The sequence below is a fragment of the Ornithorhynchus anatinus genome, chromosome X5 (genome assembly GCF_004115215.2).
Source record: "Ornithorhynchus anatinus isolate Pmale09 chromosome X5, mOrnAna1.pri.v4, whole genome shotgun sequence".
In the NCBI taxonomy this organism is placed as follows: domain Eukaryota; kingdom Metazoa; phylum Chordata; class Mammalia; order Monotremata; family Ornithorhynchidae; genus Ornithorhynchus; species Ornithorhynchus anatinus.
In genome coordinates, this window is record NC_041753.1 from 22,257,926 (window position 1) to 22,271,423 (window position 13,498).

Consider the following 13,498-nt stretch of genomic DNA (forward strand, 5'->3'; position numbering starts at 1 on the left):
CTGCTTGCGAACTGTAGTAACCTCACAGTTGCTGAGGAAGCTTGGGTCACATGAGTTACTGAATATTCTATTTATAGGAGGCAGAAAGGGAAACCGAGACTACATGACTATTCCTAAGGAGTCCTGTGAGGTACATCTACATCATTTGCTGCAAAGCTCATGCGTTCAGAATCCTATGTCTTCTTTCCCTCTTTTTATTTTGCTTTTTTTTTGAGGGGGGGGGTGGTTAATGAATGCAAAGCTTTAAGAGTTTCAGAAGAGACTGAATGGTGAGCCTGCCTTAGGGTCTGATTACAGCTGTTTCCCGTTACATCACTCTGGCCTGCCTTTTGTCTGGGGCAAAAATAATTGAAAGCATGTGATATTCTCTTTGCTGATGTGGCGGAAACACCCACAGTGAGGAACATGTATTTTTCTTGGCAACTTCTCCCTTGCACCTTTCTTCTGCCCCATTCCAGTGCAAACAGCATCATCATGGTGATATGATCAGAGTAACTCCAGGCCACTTGACCGAGAGTTACTTTGGTTCCGAGTTGATAATTTCTCTTGGACAAATAAAGGGAAGGCGGAAAAATCCACTTGTTTAGCTCTCCGGGAGGAGCGACTGGAAAGGAGAGCAGTAGCTTTGCACAAGATTCTACAAATTCCCGAAGCCTTTCTTAAGTTGCTCGTTTATGCTTCCCCAGTATACTTTGGGGTATTTAAGTGTGGGTGGGGATAGTGTATACATAGCTGTCCTTCCTTCAGCTCTCTCTAAGTTTCAGTGGCTTATTCCACAGCTCTGATCCTGATAGGCACAAATAGAATACCTCCTGGATTTAGATTTCTTTTACAGACAGAAATTTGGTCCTAGCCATCGAGCATATTATCATAGTCCAATTTGGGTCAACTCTCCATTCATGTTGCTCTGAGGGCTATTTTCAAGTTACATGTTGTCCCTCTTTTTAACTTGCCTTTTCCAGTTTCCCATTCAGAATGTCTCATTTTCATGCTAGCACAAGATGTATTTATTCTCTAGAAATTGGGAATTTGGCTTTTTGAAATCACAACAGTTGACATGTGTTGTTTGTTCATGGTGCCTGTTTCTGATTAGCAGCCCCGGGTTGCCCTAATCCCGTTAACATAATGATTGGGCTGTCGTTGTTTGCACTGAAATGAGCCAAAAGAATAGGACCTGATAGGTTGAGCTTCTCCAAGTTTGAGGCAGGGAAGAGAAAATAATATTGTTTGTGTTTTTTTAAAAAAAAGATATGCATTCAAAAACAAATACAATATGTTTTCTATGGTTTTTATACCAAAGCTTCCCTACTTTGCTGAAAGACACAAGTATTATAAAGAGCTAAGAAAGTACATTTGACATCAGTTCTAATTATACTGCCTCCAGGGAGTTTAAATAGGTCATTTTCATTTGGGTGTATAGGAGACAGTGGCTTAGTCTTGGCGGGTGTGGAAGGTTATGCAAGAAAATGATTAAAAAAGCAACGCAATCTAATGCCAGTTGTATCACCTACAAAATGAAGTAGTGGACAATTATCTGGATAATTGGGACTCTAAACCCCACCTTTTCTTTAATTAGCTAATTCAAGCAAGAACATTTTAAAATCTGAATTATAGCTCTGCAATAGTCACATTGGCTCCTGAAGGAGGCTCGTTTCAAGCAGCCCCATTTAGAAGGTTGATTGCTGATTCAGGGAACTTGGTAGGGTCATTCAAGAGTGTTTCTCCTATAGGAAGGATGGATGGTCTCTTTTGCCGTCAACTCCTCTCCCTCCCTCTCCTTAACTACGGGAATCCCTCAAGGCTCAGTTTGGGTTCCCTTGTATTCTCCATCTACAACCAGTCCCTTGGAGAACTCATTCCCTCCCATGGCTTCAATGACCAACTCTATCTGGATGATTCCCAAATCAACCTCTCCGGCCCAGACCTCTCTTCTTCTCAGCAACCTCACATTTCCTCCTGTCTTAGAGATATCTCTTCATGGGTGTTTTGCCAATGTCTCCAACTCAACATGCCGAAAACTGAACTCATCTTTCTTCCCAACCATCTCTTCCCCACAACTTTCCCATCATTGTTGAGAACACCACCGTCATCCCTGTCTTACAAACCCACAACCTTGGAATTATCCTTGACTCTTCTCTTTCCTTTAACCCACATGTTCAGTGTGTCACCAAATCAGGTTCTGTCTATTGCAACGTTGCCAGACTCTGCCCCTACCCCTCCACTCAAACCACCACCATGCTTGTCCAAGCACATATATACCATCTCAACTACTGCATCAGCCTCCTCGCTGACCTCCCTTCCCCCTGTCTCTCCCTTCTACAGTTCATACTTCACTCTGCTGCCGGGATCATTTTTCTAAAACATCTTTCTATGCGTGTCTCCCCATTCCTCCAAAACACCTGATGGTTGCCTATTAAGACTCCTGTTGGGCCTAAGCATTTAGAAATAGGTCCTAAGATTTAGCTTTTCTGTTAAAGACTTTTGTGGTCTTTTTGTTTTATACATGATTTTTGAAAATTCCCAAAATTCCTACCCGTATCTCATGTCAGTTATCTGTTTAAACTATTTTCCTCCATTTCCTGTTGTCTACATGTAGTGTTTAAGGCCTTCACCCTTCTCTGTTTTCATCCTTGAAGACAGGGGTGAACTTTGAATTGTTCTCAGTCTGGGAGAAGTGGTAGACTCGGGCTATTAGGAATGAAGGGAAGGGCTTGACACCTGGCTTTCAGATATTAAGAAAAAAGTCAAAGGAAAGCAGCATGACCTATCAGGAAGAGCAAAGGCCTGAGAGTCTAAGGACCTGGGTTCTAATTCCAACTCTCCCCCTTCCCAGCTGTGTGACCTTGGGCAAGCCACCTACCTTCTCTGTGCCTCAGTTTCCTCATCTGTAAAATGGGGATTCAATACCTGTTCTCCCTTCCTCTTAGACTGTGAGTCCCATGTGGGACAGGGACTATGTCTGACCTGATTATCTTATCTAATACAGTACTTAGTACATTGTAAGTGCTTAACAAACACCACAAAGGATCAAAGTCCCTCAATAGCCCTTTTCCCTTTTCTTGAAAGGAAATTGCTCTTGAGAGGTTACCACTCTACATTCCTACCAATATATCCTCTGGCACCTGCTCCTGAGGAAGAGAACTTCCATGAGGTCTCTTCCCTTATTCTTCTAATATTCCTCTTCAAACCTGCAAGTGATTAATCACCAGAGCAAAGCCCTTTGAGCATTTTCCATATAATATCATAGTCATGATACTGCAAACTCCCTTGTTATCCAAAAATCGTGTATGTCAACATTTGTTTCAATAGAAAACAGAGTGTTAGGGAGAAGACAGTTCTGTCACACTGGGAGAAATTGAAGACTGTTGTGAAAGTTGGAAAAAAATCTTTAAAGGTTGTTTTCACTAAAAATCGTAGCCTTAAATATCTCAAAATTAGGCAGTCCTTGGATTTATGGCACATTTGGTTCCTGAAAACTGTCTTAATTCAAAACATTTTAAGTCAGGACCAATTTTCCCCTAGGAACAATGTAATAAATGGGGGGGGGGGGGGTTGGTTCCTTAAGCAAGATCAGATACCCTATTCTGACCAAAATTCCCAAAATTGAGTACTCAGTCATAAATGAGGAAAATAGCTACATTCATATATTTATATTGAGACAGAGAGGTGCCATGAACAAGGAGCTGACTTTTATATCATACTAATTAGGGTCTTTCCCATTTTACTCTATTCTATTTAGAAGTATCTGTTTGGAGTGAGACTTCTTCTAGTTCTGACCCATTGGGCTTTCCTCAGAATCTCCTTAATGCCTCTTTCCTTCTCCCTCTTCCTATCCAATCAATCAACCGATCAATATTTATTGAGTGTTTACTATGTGCCGAGCACTGTACAATGCAGCAGAGTTGCTACACACATTCCCTGCCCTCAGTGAGCTTACAGTCTATCCACAAACACATAGAGGGCAATTGGGGAATGCAGGAATTCAGCAAACATCCTTTCCTAATTGCAGAGATACACCTCTCTTCTTGTTCTGTGCTGAAAGGTCTGACAAACAAATCCCTGAAACCTATGTAGCTGCTCTAAGTGTTACCCGTCATTTAGGTGAGTTGGAAACCTCTACAGAGGCAACAGAGCCTGACAAACCATAACTGTGTGTAAATCCTCAAATATTATTAGCCGTAAAAATATGGTGGTTTCATCACAGTTCTTGGAAGGGACCTAAAATAATGTTAGATACTGTTGGGAGCAGGGACTGTGTCATCAACTCTGTTGCACTGTACTCTCCCAAGAGCTTAGAACAGTACTCTGTTCATAGTGGGGAAGCAGCATGGATTAGTGGAAAGAGTACGGGCCTGGGAGTCGAGGACTTGGGTTCTCATCCCGGCTATGCCACCTACCTGCTGCGTGACCTTGGGCGAGTTGCTTAACTTCTCTGTGCGTCAGTTTTCTGATGTGTAAAATGAGGAGTCGAAATCTGTTCTCCCCTCTACTTGACTGTGAGCCCCATGTGGGATCTGATCATTTTGTATCTACCTCAGTATGGTCCAGTACTTGGCATGTAATAAGCACTTAACAAATGCAGTAATAATAATAATGACGGTAAATGCTCAATCAATCCACTGATTGATATCATTAGGACTTTATTACTCTTAGAAAATAGTTCACATGCAAAATAGACCATTTGCTTCTTAGACTTTCCAATATACTAGTGAAACCAAACTCTACTTCATAGAATACCTTTAAAATAAATGTTTACAATGTAATAATTTTGATTTTTCTCAACTGATCGCATATATGGTAGCTGCCAATTTGCATTGGGGGTTTTCATCTTCGAAGTTGGTTAGTCAAATTTGACTGAAGTTTATCTAGACTAGGGTAAAAACAGTGTCAACAGGGGATGAGAAGACTGTAAATTCACTGTGGGCAGGGAACGTATCTACCAACTCTAATATATTGTTCTCTCCCAAGTGTTTGATACAGTGCCCTGCACACAGTAAGTGCTCAGTAAATAGCATTTGGAGGGAGGTAATACAGAGGAAGATAAGCCAAGGGATATACTGAATGAGTCGAAATTGTCCTCAGAAATGCGTAGATGACATTTGGGGTTCACTGTCAGAAGAAATAAAAGAGTAGCTAAGTCCTGGTAGAAACCATGAATAAGTTGGACACTGCTAAGGGGCAGATTGTAGAGGGAGTAAAGACTAAGCACAGACTAGTTGTCTTAATAGGAATCGGAAGCTGGTAATTTGGAGTTATAATCCTGGCCTTGCTCTCCAGAGGTTTTGTGACAAGGAGACACCAATTACTTCTGTGTCCCAGTTTCTTCCTCTGAGAGAAGAGGTTAGGACAATTATTGACACACTCCGCAGGGAAGTTGTGAGGAATAAAGTAATTTATTAATGATTGTGAAATGCCTGGAAAAACACAAAGTACCTTATAAATATTTGATGATAATAGCAGTTGGGGAAATAATTACATAATGGGCCAAACTATATTTGTATCAGACAATGAAAGGTAGAGCTAGGAAACAAGTAAGGTATATTCTATAGCCACATTATATCACAATCAGCTAATATGCTGGATATCTGAAACTTTGCAGAATATAGAATATAGGGCTAGGATTTATTTAATGCCTAGAGAGTGTGATGCACTGTACTAAGCACTCATACACAGTCTTTGTCTTCAAGGAGGTTATCTTCTTGAGATTGAGAATCTAAAAATGCATGGTGGACATATAATGACTCCGCAGCTGAAGAGAAGTGGAAGATTGAGCAATCTTGTGGTTGTTTTGCTTCTGTTTGGTAACTGATCTGTCTCTATGAAGCAAATCATCTGGATAATTGCTCATTCCTCCTTGGGTGGTGCTGACCCAGATATCCTAAAAGCAGTGACAATTTTATTATTAATGTAAGCAATTTCTACTTTAAGCATTTATAGCCAAAGTAGGATGTAAATATATATATATATGTGTGTGTGTGTGTATATAGATATATATGCTTGCATATATATCTCTATATATTATATATCTATGGCTAGATAAAGTATCAATCATAAATTATTTTGTATTGAATGTCTCCCCTTCTAGACTGTAAGTTCATTTTGTGCAGGGATTGTGTCTACCAATTCTGATATACTGTCTTCTCCCAAGCACTTAGTACAGTCCTCTGCACACCGAAAGCATTCGCTAAATACTGTTGATGCTGATGTGCTTTCATATATTCTTTTTCAAAATGTTACATGGTTCCAAAAGCAGCTAGAAGGAGAAAAGAGAGTATTGTGTTTTTTTTTCTGGGATGTGGCTTTAGATAGGAAAAAATAGCTCTCTCCTTTGTCCACCTTCTTTTTATCACTTTCTACTCCTGCCATTTCTGTGAATTACAGCTGGTGTCCATGAAGAGCTGGAGTGACATGAGGCAGGAGGTGATGTTTCTGACAAATGTGAATATCACAAGCTCTTCCACCCAGATATACCAAGCAGTGTCAAGAATTGTGTGTGGTCACCCTGAGGGTGGAGGGCTAAAAATCAAGTCCCTCAACTGGTATGAAGACAACAACTACAAAGCACTCTTCGGGGGTAACAGCACTGAAGAAGATGCAGTGAATTTCTACGATAATTCTACAAGTAAGTGTGGGTCAAGTTGATTCCTGTGGCAGGCTCACATCCAAGGCCACTTTCACCCAACGGGAACGTTGTCCTCTGTATCGTGAAGTAGAAGAGAGCAGATTCTGTGCAGTAGTATTTGGCCAGACTCTGAACCACTGAAGTGTTAAAGTTTGGTACTTGCATTTAAGAAAGGTATGCTTTCAGAACTTGATCTGAAATATTTTGAGAGTAGTGTGTCCGTGTGCAGGTGGGTTATTGGCATTGTATCTTCTCTAATGAAGGCTGGCTGATCGGGTGTTCACTTTTGATTACGAGGCAAGTATAACAGAGTCATGTAACTTCAGAGACGGTAACTGCTTTATGTTGGTTTCATCGTGCTGTGTGCCTATTATCCAGTGAGCAGGGAGAAAGCAATATTGCAGTTTTTGATATCGGCTTGCTTACAGCAAGCATCATGCAGGTGCTCCTGTGTCCATTTCAAATCCATGTTTTCAAAAACATAGTAAGCCATTTTTTATGCGTTAGAGTAATATAAGAATCTTGTAAATTTTTCCAGTATGACACCAAGGCAACATTTTAATCATTGAAACTTTCTCTCTTAGAAAGTTTCATGAAGTTTTTTGAAATAACATCTTTTCTCCTCTAATTGAATAGTAAGAGAATGAGGAAAATTACTAATCCGTTCATTAAAGGAAAACTTCAGAAACTCAAGTCCAAATTTCACCCTCCAGTTTCAGTTACGCAAATCCCATTCATTTTAGTGGGAGCAAAGTGTGAATTAACCCTAGAGTTACCAGGTGTTCGTATGAAGACAGATTTAAGCTTGGCATGGTAAAAACAAGACTTTGGAGTTTTCTCAGCTGTGTCATTTGTACGCAGATGCGATTTATGTGTATTTGTGTGTGTGCGCCTGCTAATATTTGTTATGTGTATTTGGGCAGGGCTTTGTTCTATGTTGATTTATCCTATTTATACTGACAACCCATAACATCTCTCTCTATAGCTCCTTACTGCAATGATTTAATGAAGAATTTGGAATCCAGTCCCCTTTCCAGAATTATCTGGAAGGCTCTGAAGCCTCTGCTTATTGGGAAGATCCTGTATACTCCTGACACACCTGCCACAAGGAGGGTCATGTCAGAAGTAAGCAATAAGTCCTAGGACTCCATCAAGAATGGAATTTATAAAATTCAGAGCAATTTTAGTAGACACAGGACACTACCTAATTCATTTTCCAAGCAACTGATTAGCTTGTATCTACCCCAACGCTAAGTACAGTGCCTGGCACATAGTAAGAGCTTAACAAATACCATTAAAAAAAACAAAACTCCAGGAAATCCCCAACATGATGGATGGAGAGCTAGCAGATAGGGAGGAGAAAGGCTTGAGGCTCTCTGTTCCCCTACTTCTCCCCCCCCAGCCATGGATATATGGCCCAGATATTTTCAGTGGTCTGGGTGGGTCAATCCTAGCCCTGGGAATGGGTTCCAATGCTAACTCTACCATGTGTTCGCTGTGACCTTCAGTAGGGTATTATTTCCCCATGTGAGTAATGAAGATAAACATTCCAGTTCCCCTTCTCCACTCCCCAGTGTGATGGGGATTATTGAGCTACTGCCTGTGAAATGCCTTGACCCTCTTATAATGTATTGGAATGATCGCTGCTAAGAGCAATAGCACTTTGTTTTTAGGACATCCTAAAGCTTCCTAAAGCACTGTTTTAAGCACTGGGGTAGGTACACTTTAATTAGGTCAGACACAGACCCCGTCCCACATGGGGCTCACAGTCTAAGTAGGAGGGAGAACAGGCATCCCCATTTTACAGATGAGGAAACTTAAGTGATTTGCCCAGAGTCACACAAGCAAACGTTTGGCAGAGTCGGAACTAGAACCCATGTCCTTCTGACTCCCAGGCCCCTGCTCTCTCTGCTAGGCCACGCTGCTCCTCCAGACTTAAGTGGACCACATCTATTTTAATACATGCCTATTCTGACTATTATCCTTAGAAAGCCGAGGCAAAAAGGTTTCCGAAACAGTTCTTGGAAGTGTCGGAGTATTGGTTTGGGGATCGTTCCCTGCTTTCCTAAAAGTATGATTTTCCTTCGTCCAAGTTAGCTGTGCAAGTTTGCCAAGGGGCAAGTCTCCCTGGGTCTGTAGCTTGGGCTTGGCTAGTTGTGCAGGGCTCTTGGGGGTGGATTTCTTTTCAGCTCCAAATGCTTGAGTAACCTGGTGTTTCTATTTTCTCCGGCTGCTGCTGCCCACCCCTGACAGGTGAACAAGACATTCCAGGAGCTGGCTGTATTCCATGACCTGGAAGGGATGTGGGAGGAGGTCAGTCCGAAGATTTGGACATTCATGGAGGACAGCCAGGAAATGGATCTCATCCGGGTCAGTCAACTGGTGTTGTGCTTAGATAACTGGCGCCAAAGTCATGGGAGACTGGTTTCTCCGAAATGATCTAAACTCGTATTTATTTTTTAAGTATTGTCAGCAGCATTCCAGAACGTGCCTTTATAATGTTCTGTGTGTCCGGAGACAAGGTACAATGTTAACATCTCTTTTTTGTTGGGGGAAATTGCCCAAGAGAGAAGGAAATGCATCCAGTGGTGAGCTCAGGGAATTGGTTGAGAGGAAAACCCTGGTTTGGCTCTCACTTCCCACACCGTGCACTGACTCACAGCGCAGTTGGAATGAAGTACTTGAGCTTTCTGAGCTTTACAGATGTTCAGCTAGTTAGTATGGGATAAAGATACAGACTCACTGGTGAATGGGTCTATTAAATTGTTATATTGTACTCTCCCAAATGCTTAGTACAGTGTTCTACATACAGTAAATGCTCAATAAATATGATTGACTGACTGGTAAGCCACTTTGATTTCCACAAATGCCAGGCAATGTAAAAGTGAAGAATTCCCATGATTCCTTAGACCATGGTGTCTAATATTTTGCTTCCATGCAATGTGGAGAGACATTTTCTGGAGACCATTCACTTCAAAATCAAGAGCTTTAAGTTAACAGTGAATTATAGCAGAGCATCATAAATCAATCAGTGGTATCAATCAATCATATTTTTGAGCGTTTACTCCATGCAGGGCACTGTCCTATGCGATTGGGAGAGTACAACATAATATAATAGACACATTTCCTGCCAATGACAAGCTTACAGTCTGAAGAGGGAGACACACATTAATATAAATAAATGAATTATGGAGATGTACATAAGTGCTGTGGGGCTGGGGGCGGGAGTGGTGAAGAAAAGAAGTAATTCAGGGCAATCCAGAAGGGAGTGGGAAAAGAGGACATGAGGGCTTAATCAGGGAAGGCCTCTTGGAGGAGATGTGCCTTCAATAATGCTTTGAAGAGGGGAAGAGTAATTGTCTGGCAGATGTGAAAAGGGAGGGTGTTCCAGGCCAGAGGCAGGACGTGGACGAGAGGTCAGCAGCGAGATAGATGAGATAGAGGTACGGTGAGCAGCCTGGAGGAGCAAAGTGTGAGGCTGCAGGAGAGTAGTGAGGTGAGGTAGGAGGGGGCAAGCTGATTTGAGTGGCTTTAAAGTCAAAATTCATATTTATTGAGCATTTACCGTGTCCAGCACTCTATACGAAGTGCTTGGAAGGATACAGTACATCATTACCCACGATCTTCTGTCTCCTCCCTTCCCTGTCACTTGCACAGCTAATGCTCCCCAAAATCAAAGTTGACTTCTCTGATCTCTTTGCTTGTATTATCTGTGTGCCTCATCTGTGTACAAAGGGTTGCCTGATGAGAGAAGGGTCCTCCCTGAACCGTCCCGATATAAAACTCTGCTAAAGTTTTCCTGATTTTAATGTGGTCAAAGAAGCTGCTTAATCATATTATAATTAATTTCCAGTTAAGTGTCAAGGTAGGGGAAGGGAAGGAATCAAGCAAGAGCAGAGAGTGGAAAGAAGCACTGCCTTTGGATTAAGCATTCTGCGTGGGAAAAAAAAAACCCCACTAATTCCTGGAGAGATGTTTAATAATGGGACTGAGATCAAGAAACATCTGACCATCTTTTTCCTTCTCTCTTTTCCTTCCTCTCCCTGTCCTCTAGGACTCCCAAAACAAAAACTCATGTGCAAAATCTCAGCTGCTGTTAATCCTAAAAATCATTTACCGGCTTTGTTCTTTTCTTGGGAGGAATCCCAGGAGCCTGAAGAATCCTTTCCCATTTCCCACTTACATTGGATTGCTCTTAAGCAATTCAAGGCATTCTGTGACCTTTTCCCTCAGGGACCAGTTGTGACTATCAAAACACTCCAAAACCAAGCCAGAAAATTGAGTAGTTTGGGAGGAGAAATTGAACTGTACTGCCAGCGAATGAGTTTTTTTTCAATTCCCAAACTCCTAAGTCCCTTCATTATTTATAGTATCCTAGATTTTGTGGGAAGCTGCATATGGATTTGCCTTTCCTTTCAGGTTTAACATCCTCTCCAAGTTATTGAGGAACTTTAGTTGTTGCTAGGACTAGCTTTAGAAGCTATTTTATGTTGAAAACACCTTTATTGCTATATCGTACTTTCCCGAGTGCTTAGTAAAGAGCTCTGCACACAGTAAGCTCTCAATAAAAAGGATTGAATGAATCAGTCAGTCAGTTTTGCTAGCACTAGCTTCAGGGGTTTATTCCTGTCTCGTTTACCATTCCCATTCTTCTAATACAGTTCTCCACCTCACAGTTGGTTTGAACTTAAGAAAGGGGATTGGTTTCCTCTACCTGCAGAACAAAATCAATCAATCAGTTGCATTTATTGAGCTCTTACTGTGTGCAGAGCACTGTGCTAAGTGCTTGGGAGAGTACAGTATCATGTTTAGAACCTATGAATACCTAGTTTTGGGTATCTGGGAGTTTCTAATTTGGGCAGAAGCTTGCACTCTTGCTTTTCATGGCAATCAAGGTGTGAACATTTCCAGGGATTTCAGTTTTGAATGCCTGCATCATATATTATCACATGCTGTTAGCTAATGTCTTGCAGCTGGAGGGCTGCAGAAAGAGGTTGAGTCAATTCCCTAGGTCCTGCATGACATTTGAAGTGTGAGGTTTGGGGTAATAAATTATTTTTGTTAAAAATCAAATACTTTATTGCTCTTTCAATTAAAGCCTCTCACCAGTGTAGGAGAAGAACAGAGTCTACCAAAATCCAAGTACCTTTGACTCGCTAGATTTGTATTTACAGACTTAAGACCTGCCTGATTCCATTCCCAAAGGCTCTGGATCACCACTTTTTGTTTTCTTAAACTTGCAGCCCTAACTTATTCTGAACATGTCGGTAGTACTTAGCAACAGCCTCTCAGCTGAAATCATTCCTTCTATGTACTTTCTTCTATCTCAGTCCTGACCTTTCCCATTTTTTTTTTTTCCTTTCTTTGTTACTTGTTTTGTGTTTCGTTTTCCCAACTGCCCAAACTTCCCCAGAGACCTTGAATCGGTCTGCCATCTGGTGGGCCAATGCAAGAGTTTCCAGCTGTGTTCTGAATGTTTATCTTGGTTTCTGGCTCCTGCCAGGCAAGGTTGGGTTGGGGAACCAGAGGTACCTATGGAGTTTAAAAATGGATGCAAGTTGTTCCCATATTTAAGAAAGGGTCACAGCCTATACTGACATATGCATCCCTTCCCTTCCCTTCCTAAAGAGCAGCGAGTTCTATTTCTTTAGCATTTCCACACTGCAGGCCCAGGAGACAAACACCCTCTCCTCATGGTCAGTTGATAATATTTTTACATGCCCCTTCTTTCTACAGCTTCCAGAAATAAAAAGGATCAGGTCTGAGCCTTCAGTGCGGTTTCTTTTGTTTTAGGGAAATAAATGTCAGTGAATGACAGTCAAACCTGCAGATGCCTCTGTATTTTAAAAACTGTAGCTTGCCTGCTTCTTTGGTTCTCCCGGCGAATCCTTTAATTGGACAAAATCTGAATGCCCCCAGTTCCAATCATTTTTAATATCAAATTGATTTTCCTTTTCAAATTTACCCATTTGGGGAACCAAAGTGTGGTAAAACTACTCCCACTAAGTTGCGGGAAATGCCCAGTTTGTCATGTATCGTGGGAAGAATTTGGTCTCAGAGATGATGCGGCTTGGGGCTCTGTAAGAATGGGTTTAAAGGAGCCTAAGAAGGTTAATAATCCACTTCTGGTCTCTTCCTTATCTGTTCGGATCTGCAGTCCACAGTGACAAAATAAGTCCCTCATCAACGTTTGTGAGCAACATAGGAATTATACCAATACAAAAAAATAGTTGGGTTTTGTTTATTTTACTTGAATCAGCAGCAACATGATTTCTCTAAGACGTAGTAAAGAGAAGGAAAGGCAGGTTCACTTGGAGACGATACTAAGTAAAACCCTCTCTTGAGTGGGATGTTTTACTGGACCCTGCTTTACTGACTGTCCTTTCTTATGGGACTACAGACACTGTTAGGCAACAAAGGAAACAGCCATCTCTGGGACCTGCACTTGAATGGCTCAGACTGGACAGTGAGAGATATCGTAGCATTCTTGGCAAAGCACCCAGAGGATCACCAGTCAAGCAATGGTTCCATGTACAACTGGAGAGATGCATTCAACGAGACAAACCGAGCCATCCAGACAATATCTCGCTTCATGGAGGTGAGTAGTTGGCAGGCATATCTGGTCAGTGCTAAGTAGAATAGGCTTTTGCCTTTTCTCCTCAAACAGAAATATTTGATTTTAGTATCCCCCTTCCAGCCAAACAATTCCTAGATTCTGCAAATGTGATAGCCAATGCCCAGTTTGAGGAAGCAGATAAAATTTGTTTTGTTTTGTTTATGGCATTGGTTACTATGCGCCAGGCTCTGTACTAAGTGCTGGGGTAGATACAAGGTAATCAGGTTGGATATAGTTCATATCCCAAATGGGGTTCACAG

At 41.6% G+C, this 13,498-nt stretch overlaps 1 protein-coding gene across 2 annotated transcripts in view; it reads left to right on the forward strand.

The window, feature by feature from the left end:
* Positions 1–13,498, forward strand: part of ABCA1 (ATP binding cassette subfamily A member 1) — a 137,280-nt gene that overhangs the window by 73,414 nt on the left and 50,368 nt on the right. For both annotated transcript variants that reach the window (XR_003756014.2, XM_029055713.2), the window contains exons 9-12: positions 6,382–6,622; positions 7,608–7,747; positions 8,876–8,992; positions 13,023–13,220. Coding sequence is in view for 1 of the 2 variants with exons in the window: in XM_029055713.2 (XP_028911546.1) it covers positions 6,382–6,622; positions 7,608–7,747; positions 8,876–8,992; positions 13,023–13,220 (696 nt within the window). In the remaining variant the exon portion in view is untranslated. The remainder of the gene's footprint in view (positions 1–6,381; positions 6,623–7,607; positions 7,748–8,875; positions 8,993–13,022; positions 13,221–13,498) is intronic.